Source organism: Rattus norvegicus, chromosome 2 (assembly GCF_036323735.1).
Source record: "Rattus norvegicus strain BN/NHsdMcwi chromosome 2, GRCr8, whole genome shotgun sequence".
In the NCBI taxonomy this organism is placed as follows: domain Eukaryota; kingdom Metazoa; phylum Chordata; class Mammalia; order Rodentia; family Muridae; genus Rattus; species Rattus norvegicus.
The window spans coordinates 24,580,552-24,605,280 of record NC_086020.1 but is presented as its reverse complement, the minus strand read 5'-3'; the positions used below and the strand labels follow the sequence as shown (position 1 = coordinate 24,605,280).

General features: G+C 41.6%; 1 protein-coding gene across 49 annotated transcripts in view; it reads right to left on the bottom strand.

Annotated features, from left to right (window-relative positions):
- Ssbp2 (single-stranded DNA binding protein 2) overlaps positions 1–24,729 on the bottom strand; it is a 288,275-nt gene that overhangs the window by 68,488 nt on the left and 195,058 nt on the right. For 30 of the 49 annotated variants that reach the window (XM_063282020.1, XM_063282022.1, XM_039103448.2 and 27 more), the window contains one exon: positions 12,762–12,851. The exons of 18 other annotated variants lie outside the window; for them this stretch is intronic. In XM_063282020.1, the coding sequence (XP_063138090.1) occupies positions 12,762–12,815 (54 nt within the window). In that variant the 5' untranslated portion in view covers positions 12,816–12,851. Of the gene's footprint in view, positions 1–2,982; positions 3,081–12,761; positions 12,852–24,729 lie in introns of those variants that run through there. One more of the 49 variants, XM_063282025.1, reaches the window with a different exon arrangement.

The window sequence follows — 24,729 nt, the reverse complement described above, 5'->3', positions numbered from 1 at the left end:
ACATGGAAAGAACAATTCTCAACTTCATATGGAAAAACAAGGAACCTGGATAGCCAAAACAATTCTCAACAATAAAAGAACTTCTGGGGAACTCATCAGCCCTGATCTCAAGCTGTACTACAGAGCAATAATAATAAAAACCCACACAGTACAGTATTGGCACAGAGATAGACAGAATCAACGGAATAGAATTGAAGACCCAGAAAAAACCACACACACACACACACCTATGGACACTTGTTTTTTAACAGAGGAGCCAAAACTATACAGTGGAAAAAAGAAAGCATCTTCAATAAATGGTTTTAGTCTAACTGGCAGGTGGTATGTAGAAAATGAAAATAGATCCATAGTTATCACCTTGCACAAAACTCGAGTCCAAGTAGATCAAGGATCTCAACATGAAACCAGATATACTGAATCTAAAATAAGGGGAAAAAGCCTCAAATTCATTGGCATGGGGGAAATTTCCTGAACAGAGCACCAACGGCTCGGACTTTAAGATCAACAATTGATAAATGGGACCTCAGGAAACTGAAAAGTTTCTATAAGGCGAAAGACACTGTCAATAAGACAAAATGGCAACCAACAGATTGGGAAAAGATCTTCACTAACCCTACATCTGACAGAGGGCTAATATCCAAAATATTTAAAGAACTGAAGAAGTTAACCACCAAAAAAAAAAAAAAACCCAATTTAAAAATGGGTTATAGAGCTAAAAAGAATTCATAGCAGAAGAATCTACAATGGCTGAGAAGCTCTTAAAGAAATGCTCAAAGTCCTTAGTCATCAGGAAAATGCAAATCAAAAAGACCCTGAGATTCTACCTTGCACCAGAATGGTTAAGATCAAAAACTCAAGTGACAGCAGATGATAGCAAGGATGTGGAGAAAGAGGAACACTCCTCCACCATTGCTGAGATTGCAAACTGGTAAAACCACTTTAGAAATCAATCTGGTGGTTCCTCAGAAAATTAGAAATAGTTCTACCTGCAGACCCAGCTGGACCACTCCTGGGCACATACCCAAAAGATGCCCCACCACATCACAAGGACACGCGCTCCACTGTGTTCATAGCAGCCTTATTTGTAATAGCCAGAAGCTGGAAACAGAATGTCCTTCAAGAGAAGAATGGATACAGAAAATGTGGGTCCTTTACACAATGGAATACTATTCAGCTATTAAAAACGAGGACATCCTTAATCTTGCAGGCAAATGGACAGAACTAAAAAAAATATCATCCTGAATGAGAAAACTCAGACCCAAAAGGACATGCAGGGCATGATATTAGCTAAAAAGTACAGAATATGCAGGATACAACCCAAGGCTATAAGAAGTGTAAGGAGCAGAAAGGCCCCAGTGAGGATGCTTCAATCCCACATAGAAGAGGGAAGGGAGGGAGGGAGGGACCTGGGTTGGAAAGGGGATGGGGAGGGGGAAAGGGGAACAGGACCAGGTATGGGGGGGGCAAGAGAGAAGCCCAGAGGGCCAGGAGAATGAATAGAAATAAGCGCTCTTGGGGGTGGGAAATACTAGAGACCTGTGAGGTGAGAGACTCTCAGAACTCAATGGGGGTAACCTTAGCCAAAATGTCCAACACTGGAGAGAGGGAGCTTGAAGAGTCACCTCCAGTAGATAGACAGGGCCTCAAGTGGAGGGACTGGATTACTAGGTCACAGCCAAAACTTCTGACTCAGAATTGTTTCTGTCTAAAAGAACTACCAGGAACAAAAGTGGAGAAATGACTGAAGGAAAGGTGGTCCAATGACTGGCCCAACTTGGGATCCATCTGTGGGGGGGGGGGGGGACTACCAAGGTCTGACAGTATTTCTGATGCTACGGTGTGCTTACAGAAGGAAGCCTGGCACCTACCAGCAGCTGACTGAAGCAGATGCAAAGACTTATACACCTAACCACTGAACTGAAGTTGGGGATCCCAATGGTTGAATTAGGGGAAGACTGAAGAAGCTGAACTATCCCAGACCCCAGGGAGCTCTCAGAGACTCAACCACCAACCAGGAGCATACATGAGCCAGTCCAAGGTCCCATATAGCAGAAAGGCCCATATAGCAGAAATCTGCCTGGTCTGGTCTCAGCGGGAGAAGGTGCGCTTAACTTTGAGGCTCCAGGGAAGGGGGAGGTCTGTTGGGGAAGGGGGCACTTTCCTGGAGGCAAGGGGGAGGAGGAATGAGATGAGGAACTGTGAGAGGAGGGACCATGAAGAGGGGGCAACAACTGGAATGTAAATAAAACAATAAAAAAATTTTAAAAAGTTTTTATTAAAGCTAAGATTTAAGCAATACTTTTAACTTTTCCTTAAAGAGCACAAATTCACTCCTCTTTGACATTGCGTGACTTATATTTTCATGTAAAGCTGCTCTAGCTGAGGGTATGGGCCATATACCCTTTACCTTATTCTGCAATCAATGCACAAAGAACTTAGAATGCTGCACTTTGATCTCTCTGGTATCTTATATTCTTGTCACATTTCTGCTGATTCAGCAGTAGTCTGTTGAAAAGTCTATGCAGAGAAATTAATGTATCTGTTAACAAACTGGCCCTGCTAGACCTCAGAGGTAGTGTGCTTGCCGAGCATGCTTGAGGCTGTGGGCTGCACTCTGAGATGCACACATGACACAGCACTAAATTATAGTACTGTAAATAGAAATTACATTATCCTATAAAATAAACATAATCCTTATCTATGTGCCAATCTTTAAAGGTAATATAGATTTTAACATGTACATTAATGCATAGACAAGTTTAACTCATATATTAGATGCTGGAAATTTGAAAAATGAGAAAGAAGGAGATTGAAGTTGCCTAAGGATTTCTACAGTGGCTGAGGCACGAGGCCTGGAGCAAGTGCAAGCAGGAGTAACCTGTCTGGCCTGCCCTGACAAGGAAAGGGAGACTGGGCGCTGCACCCAACAGTTCTGCCATCAGCCCTCTTGACCAGCGTGTTTCTAATTATGTGTATAATTACCGTGTAGGAGTCAGTGTGAAGTCCTGAGGGCCAGCAGGAAGAATGGAAACAGCAACCTTGAGAGGCAGGAGGCTGGGAGGACCTTCCAGAACATACCAGAGACCTGGAAGGGGAGAGAGATGAAAGGCCCTACAGTGTGGAGAGGAAGCTTGTATAGCCCACCTCCAGCAGAAAGATGGGGCATCTAGGGAGGGATGGGGCTGCTATCCCACAGTCAAAATTCTGATGCATAATTGTTTCTGTCTGAAAGAACTGCAGGGATGGATATGGAGAAGGGCCTGAAGAAAAGAAGGTCCAGTGACAGGCCTAAAGGGGAATCCAGCTCAAGAGGAGGCCCCAAGACCTGACACCATTACTGAGGCTATGGGGCATTCACAAAAAGTGACCTATATGACTGCCCTCCAAAAGACCCAACAAGCAGCTGAGTCAGACACAGATATTTGCACCCAACCAATGAACAGAAGCTGCTGACCTCTGTGGTTGAGTCAGGGAAAAGCTTGAAGAACTAAGGAGGAGGGCAACCTTGTAGAAGGACCAGCAAATCTCAATTAACCTGAACCCCAAGATCTCTCAGACACTGGACCACCAACCAGGCAGCAAACACCAGCTGATATGAGGGCCCCAATACATATACAGCAGAGGGTTGCCGGGTCTGCACTCAGTCAGAGAAGATGCACCTAACCCTCAAGAGACTGGAGGCCCCAGGGAGTGGGGAGGTCTGATGGGGTGAGTGGGGTGGGGACATCCTCATAAAGACTAGGGGTTGGGGTGGGGAGGTGGGGAGGAGGTATGGGATGTGGAACAGTGGGAGGGTGGACTGGGAGGGGAATAAAATAAAATCTGGAGTGTAAAAAAATAAAAATAAAAATAAATAATAAAATGAAACCAAACAACAACTACCATAAAACTAAGAATTCCACCCTATCCATCTATGTTGAGCTCTTGACTTTGGAGAGTAAGGAGAGGTGACAAGACACGTGCACTGGTTTCAGATGGCCCATCTAACTGCCAAGAGCTCACTCATGAACAGCTGGGTTTCCAGCAGACATTCTCCTTCTATCCCAAGTGCAGGACAGAAGTAGACACCCAACAGTCCCTCTGTTGCTCCCTGTCTGTCTAGAAAATGCAGCAGGGCCTTTACTTGTCTGAATTGTAGCTTTTAAAGCCTCCTTAGTTATTCAAGCTGAGAAATTTAAGTTCATTCTGTGGCTGAGAGCAGAAACTGTCACCAGGACTGTGGCCTGCTGTCTGGCAACCCTGCCTTTTCAGGCGTTTTATCTGTGCACCAGGGAAGGACTTGTGCAATCCTCAGTCTCTGTTCTTTAACACTCAAAATGAACATTTCCAGGAAACTTTCATTTTTACTGCTTGTGCTTTGATGAGTAAGCAATATTCCCTGTCTTCCACTCCACAACTGTGGAGAATTTAACTGGGAAATACTATTTCCACCATCTGACTTTTACCACACACATACTCTCTGTTCTCTCTTGTACAATATTAGATATTATTTCTTAATGTTAGTCATACATAGGCATGTCCAGTTACTAACTGGCATTTCTAGTACCCTACTCAACAAAACCAAGAAATGACACAACTAAACCTCTAGTCCATCAAGCTCTACGAGAGCGTGCACAACGTCTGAGAGGGGGAAGGGCATCTCCAGAATTACAACATTTCTAAAGACTCGCTTCTGGAAGAGCATCAGGGAAGGAGGAAAGGCAGATCACTGAAGGAGGGCATAGCAGGACTGATGTCCACGAAGACTAGAAAGGACCTGACGAGCTCATGATGCCTCACGCTATGAGGGACCGGGTAGCTGGTACTGATGCTGGTGTGGCTGACTCAGGAAGACTGCACAACAGCAGAGCACAGGACATAGATTTAGGCATCTCAACGCCTGGGCTTATTCACAGGGATCAAGTAAATATTTATCTCCAAGAAACTACCCCAGAGATGGTAGAAAATATTTTGGGGGCTGTGAGATGCTCAGCGGTTCAGGGCACTGGTTGCTCCTCTAAAGGATCTCAGTTCAATTCCCACCACCCACATGGCAGCTCAAACCTGTCTATTACTCCTGTTCCAGGATTTGACATCCTCATGCAAACATACACCAACACACATAGAAAAATTAAGAAATGAAAAAAATTCTTAAAAAAATTTCAGTTTCTGCTCTCTGAAATGTTTTATTTTTTAAAGAATTTATATATTCTCTCTCTCTCTCTCTTTCTCTCTCTCTCTCTCTCTCTCTCTCTCTCTCTCTCTCTCTCTCTCTCTCTCCTTAAATTCCAGTGCATCTTGTGGGCAGAATAAACGTTGGGTTGAAGGTTTTGGGGCTAGGTTGATGTCCCTTTCCTTCTACTGGAAGTCCTGCCTGGCTAGAGAAGGTGGGTACTTTAGTCTCTGTATCCCCCACTGGTAGGAACCTCAGCTACGGTCACTCCTATAGACTCCCTGTAACTTCTCCCATCCCAGGTCACCACCTAGTCCCAGAGATGCCAAGATTAATGGAGTAGCCACTGGTTAATGACTGGCTCAACTTGAGACCCATCCCATGGGAGATGTCCCCTGACACTATTAATGACACTCTGCTATGCTTGCAGACAGGAGCCTAGCATAACTTGTCTCCTGAGAGGCTTCATCCAGCAACAAACAGAAACATATTGAGACCCAGAGCCAAACTTCAGGTAGAGCTTGGGGAGTCTTCTGGAAGGGTTGGGGACAGAATGAAGGGAGCCAGAGGGGTCAAGGACACCACAAGAGGACCTACAGAATCTACTAACCTGGGCCCATGGGGGCTCACAGAGACTGAACCACCAACCAAAGAGCTTGCAGGGGCTGGACCTCGGCCCCCTGCACATCTGTAGCAGATGCACAGCTTAGTCTTCATGTGGGTCCCTAACAATTGGAGTGGGGGCTGTCTCTGACTCTGTCGCCTGCCATTGAATCCCCTTTCCCTAACTAGACTGTCTACTGGGCCTAAACGGGAGAGAAGGGGTTTAGTCCTGCTAGGACTAGATATCCCACAGTGGGATGGTGCCCAAGGTGGGGTTCCCATCTCTGAGGAGGAGGGGAGAAAGAAATGGGGAGATTTGCAGGGGCAAGACTTGGAGAAAAGGAGGGAGGGCTGCGAAAATTGGGATATACTGTGAATTTAAAAAGTAAATTTTGGAAAAAAAATCTAATTTCAGTTTCAAGAGAAAAACTTTGTTTTGCTCATGTTTTAATTTTTTCCAAAGTATTGGCAAATTTGTTTTACTTTGAATTCCCCACCCAGTTGGTTTATGTGATCTATATTGAGCCTTTTCTAGTCAATAACCCTGTAAAGATATAGAAATTTTCCTACTACCCATCTTTCTTCTTTTTCTTTCTTTTATTTTTCCCTCCTTCCCTCCTTCCTTCCCTCCCTCCCTCTCCCTTTTCATTCTTTCTCATTACCACTATGTCAAAGCATCAGGTCAGCTGGCTACAGTGCATTGCGGCTGGACTGTCTTTAGAAAGCAGATGCTACCATGCAGACATGGTTACATTGCCACCAGATGGCAGCTTTACCATTGCTGCCCCAGTCCTGCAAAGCGACTGGCAATCCTGTGGCTATGTCTTCTAGCACAGCAGAGTTCTGATCAACTTCTATGAAAATTATGGATGAGCACTGGTACTGAAACTAAATTACTGAGTACACTTACTGTCTACATATATTTACAACTGTAATCAGTCCAAAAACCTTACTTTTACTAACCAATATCAATATATTACTAGTTTTTAGCACTTTCTGTTAAGGAAGCTAAAGATTTAGCAACTATAATAAATGTATCAAGATAAAAAACTGTAGCAAAATATAATACACAGCAAAAATGAACAAGTCTATATTGGTTTATATTCAAATTAAACAAATATTTACGAGTGTAAATCCTACATTAGCTATAGGCTCAGGTATGATGAATATTGGAAGGAACACCCATTCAGAGCCTGCCCCACATGTGGCCCATGCATATACAGTCATCCAATTAGACAAGATGGATGAAGCAAAGAAGTGCAGGCCGACAGGAGCCGGATGTAGATCGCTCCTGAGAGACACAGCCAGAATATAACAAATACAGAGGCGAATGCCAGCAGCAAACCACTGAATTGAGAATAGGACCCCCGCTGAAGGAATCAGAGAAAGAACTGGAAGAGCTTGAAGGGGCTCGAGACCCCATATGTACAACAATGCCAAGCAACCAGAGCTTCCAGGGACTAAGCCACTACCTAAAGACTATACATGGACTGACCCTGGACTCTGACCTCATAGGTAGCAATGAATATCCTAGTAAGAGCACCAGTGGAAGGGGAAGCCCTGGGTCCTGCTAAGACTGAAACCCCCAGTGAACTAGATTGTTGGGGGGGAGGGCGGCAAGCGGGGGGAGGATGGGGAGGGGAACACCCATAAAGGAGGGGAGGGGGGAGAGGGATGTTTGCCCGGAAACCGGGAAAGGGAATAACACTCGAAATGTATATAAGAAATACTCAAGTTAATAAAAAAAAAAGAAAATAAATAAAAGGATGACCAAAAAAAAAAAAAAAAGATTGTATCATGCTTTTCAATAAAAGATATGTCCGGTTACTAGAGTGGTTAGTAAGGTCCAGTTTGTATTGTGGATGTTTTCTGCAGTAAAGAGCAGGAAGAAGAAAAACTACAAGAGTCTCTCAGAAATAAGACGTGGCCTTCACCTGATGCTCTACACATTACTGTGAGGCATGGGAATCTTTATTACACCCTGCATAAATACTAATCTTACAACAAGAGCACGTCTGTCCTTCCTTTATCTCAGTCACACTGGCTACTTGATTATTGTGACCACTGTACATAAATGAGAAGACTACTTAAAATGGTCTGAGGAAATACTGCTGCCTACTTCAATAAGGCTGCAGCCATTAATGCCTTGTCTATTTTTGAATGAATGTGCATATATAAAATATATATTCATAGGTTGACACCATTTATAATTAACATTTCTTAGTAAACCATGAAACTGTTGAATTAAGCCACATGAGATGTATTATTATATCTTTTTCTACTAAAACCAAACAAGGCTGCTGGACAGTCCTATTGCCTTTCCTCTGGCAACAATTAGTCAGTTGTCTTGATTTAAGAACACGGCTCTGAAGTCATCCACTGGTTTCACTATAGGTGTCACTGAGGTTTCTTAGGCTAATCGCGCCTCTGACAGACTCTAGTAAATAAGTATCTGTCTTACTTTAGATGGCTTTATTTTACTACATTGACACTTTCTTTCACATGTCCAGCTAACCCTACTAATTTCATGTAATGGTCTCTTACTAAGTAAGAGACATTCCCATTTAAATAACAACAAAATTTATGGCTTGGATCAGAAATGCTTCCCATAGGTTCAGTGCTCAGAGGTGGTACTGTTTGGGGGTCATGAGGTCAGGAAGTCAGTTTGACTGACAGAGATGGGTTGCTGGGACTTTGGGGATTATAAAACACATAGCCATGTTCAGTTGTTTCTAATTCCTAATTCCTGATCCACTAAGATGTGAATAGACACATAGCAGGCACCTACCCCCACGGTTGGGCCACCACTGCTGCCATGTTCCCTGCAGAGCTAGACTGGTTCCTCTCAAACTGTGAGCCAAAGTAAACTTCCCCTCTATCAGGTCTCTCCTGCCAGGTATTTTGTCAATGACAAGGAAGTGACTAATAATGTGGTTACAAACTCTCAAAATGAAAGGCAACAATCTAAGGACTATCTTTCATAAATGACTGGAATATTAATCACAGATAGTGATTTTAGGGTTAAAGTTAGTTGCATTTGTTTTGAACTCCTAAGTTTAGAGATTTTAGTAATGTCACTTGCTAGTGAATTTAAGTTATACCAAGAGGGTGGAGAGAGGAAGAGAGAGAGGGAGAAGGGGAGGAAAGGAGGGAGGGAGGGAGGGAAGGAGGGGGCTGTTCCTTGGTGTAAATGGGAATAAAAGAAGTACATGTGCCTGTTTAGGAGGACTATTTTCAGTGTAATTTTTACAGTATGATTATAGAGTGCAGTTCAAAACTACTTATGTTTTAACCTACGAGGCTAATTATAAATTATTTACTTTATTCATTTAATCCTAATACTTTAATCTCTTTATGGTCAACTCTCATTCCTGCTATGCCCAAATAAGTTTTGCATTTCTCCCTGGGAATATGAAGTATTCTCACACTTTACCTAACTATAAATTGCAGGAGAAGTGATAAGCCTTTCAGAATCCAGCTGCTACAAGAAGTTGAGAGGGAAGAAAGCTGCTAAGAGCTCCTCTGAGTGCTGGTGTCCATGTCTAGGCTCACTTCTTAGAGAACCCTCTCTTGCTAGCGAGCCTTCCGGAAGCAGTCACAGGAGGAGCCACAGCCTGCCCTTCTATGGTTGCTTGCAATGTAGCCCTTTCCTAGAAAGAACCTGCCTTACTGGCTGTGCTGAACATGGGGTGTTTTCATCTGCGAACTCAGAAAAGATTCTCTTTCCTAAAGCTTCTAGAAGTGGACCATTCTCAGGGGAAAATGCCTGCATCGTCTGGTTATTGTCACACTGCTACATAGGAAAGGCAGCCTCTGTTCATTACCTCCATGTGTCATGTCTAGGCTGGCTTCATACTGAAGTACAGGTCAAATACTGCAGAACCAATACTAGCTGGTCAGGAAGCCCGTCAGCTGGCCTCATCACTGTGTCACTGAGACATAGCAGCTCTTCAGTATTTACTGAACTTTTCAGTATTTTAGAAACATTCAAAAATCCTGGGTGTATGTGAATTTTGAAAAACTGGGGAAAGTCTTTGAGGTGAGCTGAAATATTCCTCTTGGATGAACAGAAATAACTTGCATGTATACAGATGTTTCCATCTCCGATTTCCCTTTACATTGATAAAGATATTGCAATTATTCAAAGATTCGAAATAGAAACTCAGTGTCTTCCTTAGTTCTTGCAACTTTTTCTCTTTTGTGCCTAATTTGGGCAATCAACGGAGGCTTTTCAGACATAATTACTGTTTGTTTCTTTCTAACCCTACTGTCCCAGATCTTGTTAGAAAGACTCTTTCTTGAGCTCTATTTCCTAAATAGTCTCCACTTTTAGACATATGCTTCTGTGACTGAATTCTGGCTAATATTGTTGAAATTGTGTTTCCCTTCAAGGTGCAAAGGCAAAGATATTCCTCTTGACAGCTCATCATGGTCTTTAGGATTAGGTTCAGACCCTGGACTGACTACCTTCAGGCCCTCGCAGGCCATCACCAGCCATTCGCCTTGTAACTAGTCAAGATAGAACTGGCTTGTAACACCAGGTTTCTACTCCTTCCCCTCTGGGTTCCTGTCATTATTTCTTTCCTGGACTGTTCTTCCTTCTCTCTGCTTCCTTTGCCTAGCTCCTCATTCATCTTACAATATTAATTTTGATTACAGTTTCTATGTTGACAATGCTTTTCTCACTATACCTTTCCCAAGACTGAGTGTGATGATCTAATTTGCTACAAGTGTACATTCTATAAATTTAATGTCTATTTTCAAATTTTCCCATACTTAAATCACTTTTCTCGATTCACCACTCTGGGCTTCTTGATGTCAGGGATGTTATAAACATGTTTATCACAGATGCTCGAAGTCTGAATCAATTGCACCACCAGGCCACTGCCTTTCTCTACGATCTGCTGGATCCTATAAGCATGGCAAACAGACTCATGCTCTTCCCCACTTCATGTGTAGGACCCTTTGCCTCCTCCCTGCACTTTCTGTGTGTGCCCTGCACACATCAACGCTGCTTGCTTCATTGGTAGCATACTTTGGCTATGAGCCCACTTTCTGATGTGCCTTTCCTCTGATTGTTTTGCTGGGCAGTTTTTCTAACCCTTACTCATCTCCAACTCTGGTGGACTTAATCATTTTCCCTTCTTGGCCACCACAAAACGTTTCACTTTACTTTTTCATTTTTAAAGTTGATTTTTTTTTTTTGGTGTTGTTAACACAAAGAGCCTCAGAAAGCTGTACACTGTATGTGCTGAGTTTAGATGTCACAGTATCACAGTATCTGGAATCTAGGGGTACCCAGTCATGAATTCTATCAGAATAATTTAAAGAAAATCAAAGCTTTTTTTTTAACTACTCTTACAAGAAAATGGGCAAGCAGGGAAGGGAGGTTTAACCCTGAAAAATATGAAGAAGACAATGTATACTTCATCAATATAATGTAATAAATATAATATAATGAATATAATGCTCTAGTGCAAAATCTTGCTTCTTCCCCAACCAACCTTCTCTTCCAACAGTGCCGCTGGTGTGCTCCTGTCCACTAGACAGACCTCTCCAACACACTCCTGCCCCTACCCACTTCAGCAGGACAACTAAGAGTGTAAAACAAAAGTAAATGAGCTGAGACACGTCACAAGTCGGTCAGCTCTCCTGAGAACACGTCACAGACCGGACAGCTCTCCGAGGAATTTCAATGGAGACTGTCTTGATTTAAAGTCCTGCCCCGTCACTCCCTGTGAAAACCATTTATCTGTTCTGGTATCTCCATCTGCACTGTGAGAACCAGCAACCCAAACCTTAGATGCTGGCTATTGCAGGAACTGCAGCCTATGTAAAGCATGTAGACTACAGTAACGCGTAACACACAGAAAACAGTTATTCAGTGTTAGCTGTCACTACCATTGTCTTACGAGGTGATTGTTTGATAACCAAGAGTTATCCGTAGGGTCTCAGGGTAGAATGCAGCTCTAATAAGACTCTGGCATCCTTCATACTCCAATAACAATAAGAGCAGCAGACAAACAAACATTCCCTACACGTGCAGGGCTTGTTTGAGATTCCAAATGAGATCGTTCAATTCTATGAGGCTATTTTGCAAAATTATTTACAATTTAATCTCTGCATTTTCATCTCTGTAAGTACCTTAATAATGGTGTGAACTGCTAACCAATGGTTATCAAGGATTTTGAAATATAAACCAAAATATCAAGTTGGCTCATAGGTGCATACTATATTAACAAGATAGTGTGTTAGATACTAAGTACCGTAATGTCCCCACCACTAATTCTTAACTCCTGAATTCTTAATTTTCTCAGTGTTATAAAATCAACCACAAAGAAAGAAGTCTTCAGAATTTACATTGGTATGTTGGTTTTGGTTAGATTTCTATCAGATTTAAGGTAAAGATCTATAAAATTAAAAAATGATGTATTATAGCTCTAAAATCATTACTGTCATTGCTAAAAGGAGCAAATACTAAAATTTTAAAATGATAAATACACAGTTGAAAATCTGATCTTCAAATTTTATATAATTATATTAATAAATATTCCAGCTAAAAACTACAAAGGTGATTTCAAATATTTGATACAGACTATAATTTTTATTACGTGAATAGATTATGACTTGGCTACTTTTGGAAATACAGCCAAATCTTGATTATTCTTAGTTCACAGAAATACACAGTTGAAAATGAGTGTTTTCACATTAAAGATGTCTTTTCTCACAAAGTGTTTACTACGGCAAACTTATTAGTCTAATTCGCACTTTGATTTCTTTTCTTTTTTGATCAAATGAAATGGTTTGATATCAATCATAACAATAACAGCAGAGGAAGGAATGTCATAAATAAGGAGTCTGAGCAATCAAGAGTTGGCTGTACAGCGTCACAGTCACCTTACGAATCAGCTAAAGGAACTCTGACAGCCTCCCTGCCGTATTACCGCGAAACCACACCCAGCAGGAGTTCCTCTGCCTTAGCATTCCTAGTCAAGACTCTGAGTACCTGAAAGAACCCTGGTGGCACGGGGCCTACGGGCATGCCATCTCCTGGGGGCATGTTTCCTAGCACGGGGCTGGGAGCTGCTGCAGCACTCTGCAAAGAATAAAGGAGAGACAGAGCTACATCATTACAGAGAAGGCACAGGACGAAGGAGTGAGGCCTTGCAGGGTGGCTGCTTTTGCTCTCCTGGGGACAAAAGCTGCTGATAGCCACTCTACAAGTGCCCTGAGGTTAACAGTGTGATAAACAGTGTCAGGGGCTTGTGCAGGCCTGTAGAAATTCCGTGAAGACACGGATCTTTCATTAGATGACACATTTGATATATATTAAATGCTGAGAGTAATGTGACAGATGATAAAAGTTTAAACCAATGCTTAATTTACGGTACAGACGTCTGAAATGGCAAACGTTAGCAATGAACATGCAAACAGGTAAAAGTCTGTGTGTGGTGATCGCAGGGACTGGGAGAAAGACTTTCAGATTATACTTAAATATGTCAGAAGCAGGTAAAATTAATTCTCTGCCTCCAGATAACCAGATTTTAGTCATTTTACTATGTTATAATCATTACCCAAAACATAAAGTATAAGGTGGGAAGATGAAAATGCAAGTAGGAGACTGAAGAAAAATTAGATTTGAAGACACTGGTCTCATACAAGTGATTAAAAGTATTAAATTAAAAATTTCAGTTATTTAATTTATAAAGTTTTCATGAAATCCTAGCATTTCATTAAACAGGGATATGAAAAAATAAAACCTTTGGTTAAGATTCTTTGTAATCAGATAAGGGCTATGGTTTTTTTTTATACACATTGGTACACATGAATCTGTTCTGTAACTATCAATTTTATTTTTCGATTTCATCAAAACATTTAAAGTCCTAAAAATACTCAAGAACGGACCAGATGGGGACATAAACTAGTACCACCTCTATGGAAGAGCATGTGCAAGGTCCTGAAAACAAACAAATCAAAACAGAGACAGAACCAATCCAGCAGTGGGCAAGCTCGCTACCATGTATAGACCCAGAGGAGATACAGGTATTGTGGAGAGGTGTCCACAGTCGCTTACAGTAGCTGAGAGATAGAGTCAACCTAAATGGTCACCGATGAAGGATACGGAGAATGAGGCCCATACACACAATGGGATTTTATTTAGACCTAAATAACTGTGACAGCATGGATAAGCAGGGCAGAAAGACTGTAGCACACACTCTTACAGAGATATGGGGTGTAAAGAGCTGACCCAGAGAGTCAAGAGTGGCCAGTGGCCCATGGAGGGTAAGGACAGTAAGCAAAGGTGCCGTGGAACAAGTGCAGCGGCACGGCCAGCTAGAGAGGAAGGTCTGCGTTATATTACAGCAGTAACTGGAGCTGGCAATAGCTGAAACAGTAGCAAGAGAAGATGCTCAATGATTGCACTACAAAAGCACCAGGGAGCCTTAAGATACACCAGTTTGATATTTAACAGCTTTGCTGTGAAAAAAAAAAAATCCAAGTAGGTCCCATAGTTAGGTACACGCTGTCCCACAGTTATGTACATGCTCTTCCCACAGTTACATGCTATCCCACAGTTACGTACATGCTGTTCTGCCTACTGTGTACCCTATGCATCCACCCATGTACTCAGCCCATAGACAATATGGTATCTTAGTGTGTTCTAGTGCATAGTTCCTGGCTTAAAAAAAAATGTGTATTCCACAGTACTTGAGGTCATTGAGACCAATGATTTTCACAGTTCCCTCTCTAGGCAGAAGTGTGACATATTGTTTACTTATGTAACTACAGCCAAGGGCTCAAATACAAAGGAGGAAGCTGCTGGTTCTCATGGATTGCATGAGCATGCTCAGAGGCAGGCATGCATAAGACAGACCTACTGACTACTGCCTGACACGGCCCTACCAGCTCTTGCCTCCTTTCATTTTCTATAGCATCTTTTAAAAATGAAAGCAAACTGATTTTCCATATAACTAAATGTGTATAATATTTTAATACGACATTAGAAGGGACAAATTTACAATCAACAACAGCTAGGAAATAGGATTTGACCTCTGTCCTTGAGACTGTATAATTCAAACCTATTTTTTCATCAATTCTTTTTGCCCAAAAAGTATATTGGTAGGTTTTCCCAATATTGAGAAAATAAAACAGGTTTATTGTACCAGCAGGTAAAGAATGTAGTATTAAAAAGGTAAAACACATAGTTAAGTATTTGACGGATTATTTTTCTCCAGACTACATTGTCTCATTGTCTATAGGCATTTGCTAGTTTTTCCCTGAAGGATCTTCATAATAATCCATAATATTTTCTGACTGTAGAGTTATTTTATAAGTTCTGGAAATACTCCCTTTCGGGGTTTGTCGCTCCAGTCAAGGACTTTTGAGTGCGGATGCAGCAGCAAATGCAGCAGAAATAAAACCACTGCTTTAAGGTTTACTCCTAGCAAGTGGAGAAAGACAATAAACAAAACAAATAAAGGAGAATATCTGTTTGTGACCTGACCCAAGGAGAATGGAAGGAACAGGGTGGATCCCTCACACTCAAGAAGACAGGGCTGGCGATTCTGAAAGCCCAGTGATGGGACACACCAAACCTGGACCAGACTTCAGGGACTCCTGATGGATTCAGAGGGCTGTTTATTATTTTTGTGTTTTCTCTCTCTGTCTCTCTGTCTCTCTCACACACACATGTGCACGCGCGCGCGCACACACACACACCCCTGATTGGCCTAGAACTCACTGCATGCACTGGAAGCTGCCCTTTATAGCTGCAGTCCTCCTCCTGCCTCCCCAGTGCTGGCATTACGGTGTCTGCTGCCATGCCCGGCATTTACTGTTGCTGGACTCTCCTTACATTTCAAAACAGGCAAATTCCTGTACAAAGGCACGAATGGGGATTCTGCACCTCCAATACTCATGCTTTGCACACAATAAGGATACCCGAAACACCAGGATCCTGCTAACTAGCTGAGTTACGGCACATGGCCCAGTTAGTTACTTATTTGGTGTAAGAGAAAATTTCAGCCCTCTTTTAAAGATACGAAAAGAACACAAAAGTAGAAATTGAGCAAGGCACAAAGTGCTAGACCAGATCACTGTGATCTGTACAAAGTGCTAGACTGGATCACTCTGGTCTGCACTTTACTCTAAGCCATACTAGTCACTCACTTTTGCTAGGCTTTACTAGCAAGTTATGCTATGTGACTCAGCCTAGGGCACCATTTGGTCCACTCTCAAATGCTATCCTGTTAATATCATAGAGGTATACTAAGTGGTCTGCAAGTAGTGTCAGATACTAAACCTCCAACTGATACCACACGAAGTGTGTACAGTATCAATCTAAATAATGTAAAGATTAACTCTGTAAAGAATCAAGCTATGTGGATTACAGCTTCTCAAAGGAAAAAGTTAATTTCTCGAACAAACTTGTTTGATGTTTACTTCTAACACATGAGACAAATTTAATCCACGATCTAAGAATGAACAGAAACTTATAACTGGGCCTATCCCAGACATGTGTAGGAGTTTGCATAGCTATGTAACAGGAATAAACAGGATAATTACATTACAATTCCAACAAAGGATTAAACTCACTGGCAGTACTGACTTCTCACTAGAGTATCATGGGATATCCTTTATTATACAGTGCTTGGGGTTGATTTTTATAGCAGCTTTTCTTAATGAAAGAAAAACACACACTATGACTTTACAGTATTTCTTGTAGCTAACTGAATCAGGAAGACTTCCATTTGGATGTAAACATGTGGTTTTAGTGTCTTCTGCTGGATTCAATTACTTACTTTCATATACACTTTATTTTTTCAGATATGTGCATCTTAACACATTTTGTCAAATCATTAGTTTTGCTATTTGAATGCTGTAGAGAGAAGGAGTTCCACATACCTCTAAGTGGTTTTTAAAGCGTAGAAATTAAACTAAAAAGATTTGCTCTATCATAAAATAATCAGCTTTTATTAAGATTGTATACATCAGTAATTGTGCCTTTGATTTACTAAGATAGGGAACCAGGTCCTAAATACATAGTAAGAATCAAGATCTAAAATCCACATTTTGTGGAACAGAAAAATATTAAGAATATGAAAAAATAAAGCAGGGATATGACTTAGAAACTAAAACGAGTTTAAAATAAACAGGATTATTGATTTTATTATGTCATCGCTACTATTTTAAGCCTCTATGATTTCGATTATGTCTTTTCCCAGATGCATGTGCTGCCAATGCGAATGAGGTAAGAGGTAGCACCCTTAAGAGGTGATGGGGATATGAGTTCTCCCTTTCTAACAGGTCTTAAAAGAATGGGTGAGGGAGTTCATCCTATGTGGTCTTCTTCTGCCTTCCTCAAACAAGGGCAGCGCAGTGACGTCTCACCACTAGGTGGCAGTGCTCAGCCTCAGCCTTCCTAGTCTGGATATACAGGCACTCTACAGAAAACCTCAAAACGATGGTGGTAGCTGTCTGGTATTACCAATTATAATTCAAACACACTTAACCAGTCTGATTACTTGCTGAAGATAGCTTTATTATATTAAGAAATCTTTCTATGTCTGCCTAGTCCTGTAAAACAAAAAAACAACTTTCAAAAAAATCAGGCCTAAGAAAAGAAACTTTCATTTCCACTTGATGGACATTTGGTTTTCTCCTGAGAACAGAACAGGAGCGATCCCACCCTGATAGCTGTCTTAAGTCATCACTGTAGTCCAAGGTAAGCCCTGTTGGGTGGTCAGAGGAACTCTTGGTAAGGAGGTAGTGAATTTTATTTGCTGGTAGATAGGAGACTTTGACAACTACATTCTTCTGACATGTTTTTTGCTAGTTTGTGTTTTTTAAATGTGGGCATCACATCTGCCCTTTCAAAACATTTTTTTGCCCTTTCAAAACAAATTATTATCAAATTTCTCAAAGTGGAAAAGAGGCCTGGTCCCTCTCTAGGCTCTGGTGTTGGGAGTCTGGATTTGGCCCTCGTCACTGTTTGGAGCCTAAATGTTGTAGACATCCAGTTTCTGCTGTACGGATAAGTCATGTACTGCACAACTGCAGGGCACCCAGCAGCCCTGTCTCTCCCTCACCTCAAACACTGCCCACCAGTGGGGACTGGCTCAACAGGCTTTGTCTTTTGTTTTTTGTTTTAACCCTGAAGTAAATTATCCTTCCCTCCATTATCTTTCCACAAATTGATTATAGTTTGCTTTTTTCTATGTTATTTACTAATACGTCTATTTTTTAAAAAATAGTCTACTTGTTAAAATTTGTTGTCCATTTTTAAACATCTCATATAACTTAATCTAACTTTATTCCGTTTTTCTCTAATAAAGACTATAAAGCAATAAATTTTATGTTGAATTACCTTTGTATCTGCAAGGTCTAATGTTGGTGTTCACTACCTTTTTAATAATCTGAATGCAATTTTATTTTGATGATTAATAGAAATAACTAGAAAGCAAAATTATACTGAGTAGATGAATTGTGAAATAAAATGAGAACAATAGCTAGCCTCGTAGATGTCAGCAAAGACACTTTTAATCTACTCACAAATGGTTGGATGGTTTAGTTTTAAATTTTAGTTTCCTAGCTAGAGCCAAGGTAAGCCATGTTACACACCTTCAGTATCTAGGGGGATGCTAATAGCATGTTTTAAGGATTTCCCACTAACAAAACATCAACCTTCTCTTCTATCTGCTGCCTTTGTCTCTGACTTTCTCTAGTTTCCAGACCTTATTCTCTCTTCAAACCACGACTACTGCTTGTCCGTTTCTCCTTGCGTGTCTGCCAGTGCTTGGCCAGGAGGCTCACACAGGAATTCCATGTCTGTGAAATGGGCACAGATTGAGTGCAGAGAACCTACACTTCCGGTGTACCAAGTGCAAGCAGACAACACTGGAGTGAGAGCTTTAAGCTTAGGAGTTTGTTCTAAGTGGCTACTGTAGATGCAGGTATATGGTTTTAATGACTCCTACATCTCTAAATTACTACTTCCTTTCTGAAAAGTATTACTCAAAGGACATTTGGAACGTAATTCTAAAGATCTCTGGAATTTACTGATGTTAACCCGGTGTAGACTATGTATTTCCTAATTATATAAGTTTCATTAAATCAATCTGCTGGTTAAGTAAATGAAAATAAATCCCATATTAAACCCCACTTGCTTCTGTGGCCCATCTGCTGTCATAGCTCTACAAGTGGCCTTGCATCTTGGTCAGGCCAATCGGTTTTCTTCATTTCGCAGGGGCAGTGGCAGCGCTCACAGGGAAGAAGATGCCACATAGTGCATCTCTTTCTGTAGCCGCCAGCTGGGTCTTTAACCCCCTTCTGCTCATCTACAAAGTAATGGCGCTCTGACTGGTAATGAACGACCCACCAATCCTGTCTAGACTCCTCCTCAGCCCTAGGGCAGGAAGCACGAGCACACGCACGCACACACACGCACACACATGCATGCACACACACACACACACGCATGCACACACACGCATGCACACACACGCACACGCATGCACACACACGCATGCACACACAACGGGAAGCACCATCCTGTTGCCATGCAGATGGTGCCTACTTGGCCTCATGTCCTGTTGCAGAGTGAACAGGCCCTGATCTCGGTCCAGAACTGGAACAGTGTCTATTTCCTTCATTTACTAGGTTGGTTCCCTTCCTACCTGACTAATGTTTGAGTGTTGCGGTGGCTTAAACTAATATCCCACAGTTCTTCCCTCACATCAGTTCAAAGAGAAACAGTAGCGAACTGGACTTTTACCTCTTCTGGAGCCCACACAAGTGGCGGCCAGTCCTTGGATCCCAATAGTTACTCCACTTATGTTTCTGCCACATCAGCCTGAGACATACAGGCCTTCCCACCTACATTCCCTGCAGTCACCCTAAACCATGGCGGCGGCGGCGGCAGCGGCGGCAGCAGCAGCAGCGAAGATGACGATGACATCACCACAACAACTTTGTCATCATCGTGGGTTAGGGTGACTGAAGGGAATGTGGGTGGGAAGGCGACTTGCATACATCTCTACACGTGCCCGCTGTAAGCTCTCCATGGTACATGTACTTGCTAACAGTGGTTTGCTGCAGAATGTCTTCATTGGCTTACTCCACCATTGTAGAGTAATCTTGTCTTAGAATCCAAGACATACTTGTTCCAAAAATACTCCCATAGCCCTGCTACGGAAGCTGTTCTTCTGAGAAGTCTGAACAAACCACAACTCTGAAGGAACAGCTCTGTATTGACAGCGTGCACTAAATCCCTGGCATCCTTACTTCAACACTGATCTTCTCCCAAGAAGGTAACCATAACACTCATTTACGCCTGAGCTGACTGACATAAGATGTGGACAGCAGTCCCTGTCCGAAAGCCGAGCACTGAGGAAGGCTAAGCAAGAGGATGCTGGGAATTCAAGGTCAGCTGTGCCACACAGCAAGACCACAGCTACAAGACATTTAAAAAATCAAACAAACAAACTCCTCAAAAACATGTTTTTTTTTTTTTGATAGATACAAAATATTAAACTCGAAGGAGAAAATTTGAAGCCAACAGTTCTCAAATCTCTCCTTAAATAGCACTGCTAGCATGGGTCTGAAGAAAGCACGAACGAATAAGCTATGTCAAGTTTTACCCGCAACAAATCAGGAACATGAGCAAGCAGAAATTTAATGGCTTTTTAAAGCAAAACACAGAATCATTTTATCATAACTTGGAAGATTTCTATCACTGAATATTTTTAAAGGTATTTAGAACATTTTATCTTTAATAAAGTTAGCACACATAAGCAGAAACCCAAGAATGTTTAAGGGGGTAAAGAAGACAGCTTACAAAAAGGCACAAGATGAAAATAAGTTAGTAAATAAAAATACGTGTTTCCATTCACTCCAAGCCAAAGCAGTAACTAAGCCACTGAGCCTGCTCTCACATGCAAGCTTGCGCCCCTCCTTTCTCTCAGTGTGGAGTGACTGCTTATCTCTGCTACTGGGTTTTAAACTAGTTAATTGCTTCACAGAGCCCAATCAACAACCACTATAGTTTAGCACATAAAAACACATAGATACAGGATAACTTTGTAGAGAGCCTTTTAATCTGTATATACTTTAAAAGGTAGTTATAAATTACTTTAACAAAGATCCTAAAAATAGATCATATCTATACAAAATAAAATAAACCCAACTGAAAACAGGAAACTCTACCAATAATTGGTTCTCCCTTTTAGAACACAGAAATAAAGTGGTTTTGTTGTTGTTTTGGTTTGGTTAGATTAGGCTTCGGTTCTTTGGTTTTTATTTTCTTTTAAGTGTAATAATGAGTTGTTTTAAAAGTAGACTCTTGTGGGACAATGTCTGAAACTTAATTTACCAAATGGTTCTCTTTCTAACTCTATGTTAGTGTGATCTATAGTAATCCTGGATCTTCCTTCCTCACGGTGATGCTTATGAAGCCCAACACAGACCGCTGATGGCCTTATGAAAAGAGACCCATCCAGTCCTAACCTAGAGGGAGGCTGTGCCTGAAACTGTCACGCTGGGTGCGAGAGTGTGTTCTCATCCCTCAGACTGCCACCTGAAATGCTTAGAACAATGCTTTGGACTCGTCCTTATACACTGTGTCACATTTTATGATATTCTCATGCTGAGAAGTAAGTCTTCATCCTTAAAGAGTATGAATTTCCTTTTTATAAGCAGATCAAATTCCTTTAGTACAGTTCTAGAGAAACACTGAAATAAGGCTGGATGAAAGATTTTTGAAATAGAAAATTAAACATATATATGTGTGTTTGTGTGTGTGTGTATATATATACATATATATACATATATATATATATATGAATGACAGCAATGGGTTCGTTATGGCATCCTCATACTGTGCGCTCTCCTGTCCAGAGCCTCAGTCCCTACTTTACCCTACTGCCCTGCTGCTGTGCCTTCCCCACAACACCCAGCATCTACTCTCACACACGTATCTCACTGCCCACCTCATCTGATGGTCTTTCTTCCCCTTCCGACTTTCATGATCTAAACACCAGCAAACAGCAAATCAGGCCTTAAGGTTCCTGCAGCCCTGGCGATACTGTACTGTAGCACTGACATTATATTTCAAGCCTGCTTTCTAACTGCAGACTGTCCTCAGAGGGCAGGCCACTATTCTTTCTTGTGAAAGCAGCACTTATTCTGAGCACAAGCTCAGTGAGAGCTGGCCAAACTAAACCTGAGTTTATTATGTGACATTGTGTTTTTTACTTAAATAACTGCTCTATCGTTTACAGATAAGTAAGTATCCAGATTCTGAAGTAGCACATGACATTTTACACCACGCAGGAGTATCGAGTTCCTGCAGGAAACGACAGAAGCCAACTTAATCCGTACTTGTCTTTCTTACTTCCTAAAAGTTGCACAAAGAAGAGTAACTGTATAAATCATCTAATCTTCATTTTAATATTCCCCATAGATGATGACCATGAATCAATGGTGCTATCACATATACAATATCCACTTATAGAATCATTTCATCTGGGGCGGACTCTGAGTACTAAAGATGCCCATATAACTCATCTTTAAGATCAGGGTCTAATATATGGTGCCCAGTCATAGTGAGCCATTAGTGAGCATGGTCTTAAACACTGCTTATAGATGAAGCCATAAAATAATTATTTCTTTCACTGTAGAAACACAACGGATAGGTTACTCAACTGAAGCAAATTGGATGCTTTAACACAATAAAAGTTAAAGCAGAAAGAATTAGTGGGCATAGAAAGCATTTTTACTCATCAAAAGGAACAATTCATAAGCAAATTATAACCTTTAATTCATGTATGGGAGTGGCTAGAAGACCAAGGAAACTACAGACACTAAGACACTGGAACCCCAGGGAGGGAGACTCAGGGAGGCTAGACACTGGACACAAGTACACATACACACATCTGTAGCCAAAGTTGACACACCACTGTAACAGATACATAACAACAGCATTCCCACAAGCAGAAACCAACACACTTCCCAGCACTCTCTCTATCTTAGCCTGGCACTTGCCAAGCAAGCAGAATGGATATAAGAAGATATTTGGTACTCGGTAACACTCTAAAGTAACAAGCAGGAGAACCTAGTATGTATATATAGATAAAAGCACAGCTAGAGGTAAAACAAACCACACAGTGTTTTTTCTGACCACATAAACAGCGCTGAAGTACAATATAAAGAGAGATATCTCTGAAGGGAACATCCCTTTAGATTAGAGACAATTATTCTAAGGCACTGGTGTCATTCTTCAATAACATGTTGTGTTCGTTACATATTCGCAGCTCACTTGGGTTCTGATGCCTAAGCAGAGACACTGTCACCAGTCTTCCACACAGTAAGACCAGGCTAAATCTCCCCACATACACAGGAGACCAAAGGCCTCCTCACAGTGCAGGCAATGTGGGACAGAGCATGTAAGACCCTGTGAGCATGCACAGAAAGAAGACAGCTGTCAAATGTTCAATGAGCTTCACTCAAGTTTGGATAAGCTAAATCTTCAAGAAAAAATAAGTTTGAAGGGAACTTTTAAAATTTTGTATTAGAAGAGTAATGCTACCAAGCCCTGAGGAAGCAAGCCTGTTGACCGGAAGAAGGCAGATGTGGACTCCCTGGTGATAGGGAGGGCTGGCCATGAGGAGACGGTCAGCAGAAAGTCCGAAGATCAGTGTGCACAGTTCTCAGTGAGCGAGCCAGTTCCTTCCTCACAGGAACTCAGTGTTTAAGACCCTCAAGAGCGAGGACAGGGACATTTCCCCAACAGTACAAAGACGCAAGACGAATGAGAAAGAAAACAAAAGTGCATCACATTTAGCATGGGCTGGGCTGTTAGGTTGGACAAGTAGACAGCAGAAACCATGATGCAGACATGAAAACACTTAGAGCCATAATATCATGGGCAAGGACTAGAGACCCTAGAGACAGCCAGGACAGGCTACTCGTAGGGGTGCAGCCTTTTGACACCCCAGCTTACTACAGATGCCAGGACTGGAGGACAGTCAATGAGGACAGTGAGCTGTGGAGCACAGCCTGCCTGCGATGGTGAGCTGAGTGGCTGTGAATGGCTGTGCTGTCTGTGACTGCATGGCAGAGCAGTGCAGTGGGGCTGCTCAGGTCCTCTGAACCAGAGGATCAGAAGGCCCAGGATGTCGACAGTGAGCTTCTATACTACTGAATTCTGTTTCCCTTCAACCTGATTATACATGTGCCCTTTCTCCTCTCTTGGAATACAGGGGGAAATATAGAAATACATACATATAAAAGTATATGTGTGTGTGCGTGTGTGTGTATACATGCATTCACATGCACATGCGTGCATGCACACACACACACACACACACACACGCACACGCACACGCACACGCACACACTAATTTTACAGGAGCCCATAGTCAACATTCTTTAGACTTTCAGACTTTGTGGAGCTTTAAAGAAACTCTGGATATGTAAGAGATTAAACTTCTATGGTATGTCAATTATTAAAAACTGTGGTCCTTAAACAGTTGGAATGTGTTTTATAATTTTATGTTGGTAATAATTTTTAAAAAATTAAAAGGGGGCAAGAAATGACCAAGCCAAGCCTCACATAATATAGCATAATGTAAAAGACACAGTCAAAAGCAAGACAGTAAGAATGTGGATCCTCTGTAACTTGTGTTACTAAAGCTCAGCAAAGATTTCTTCCTAAGAAAATGTCCATGCTGACAGCATTGAGCTGTACTATTGCTCAGAGATTCAATGAATGGACTTAGAGAAAGCATTGCAATAGTCTCTGGCACAAAATATGGGATCAATAAGTATTAGCTATTATTACTGTCATCTGATGTATTATCAGCTGTTTCAGAGGTCAGAGGGACATGACAGCTAAGGCTGGAAGAACAGAAGTGGGTGAATAAAGAGCGCTGACATTTTTGCCATTCTTACTACAACAGTCAAGATTTACAGTATTC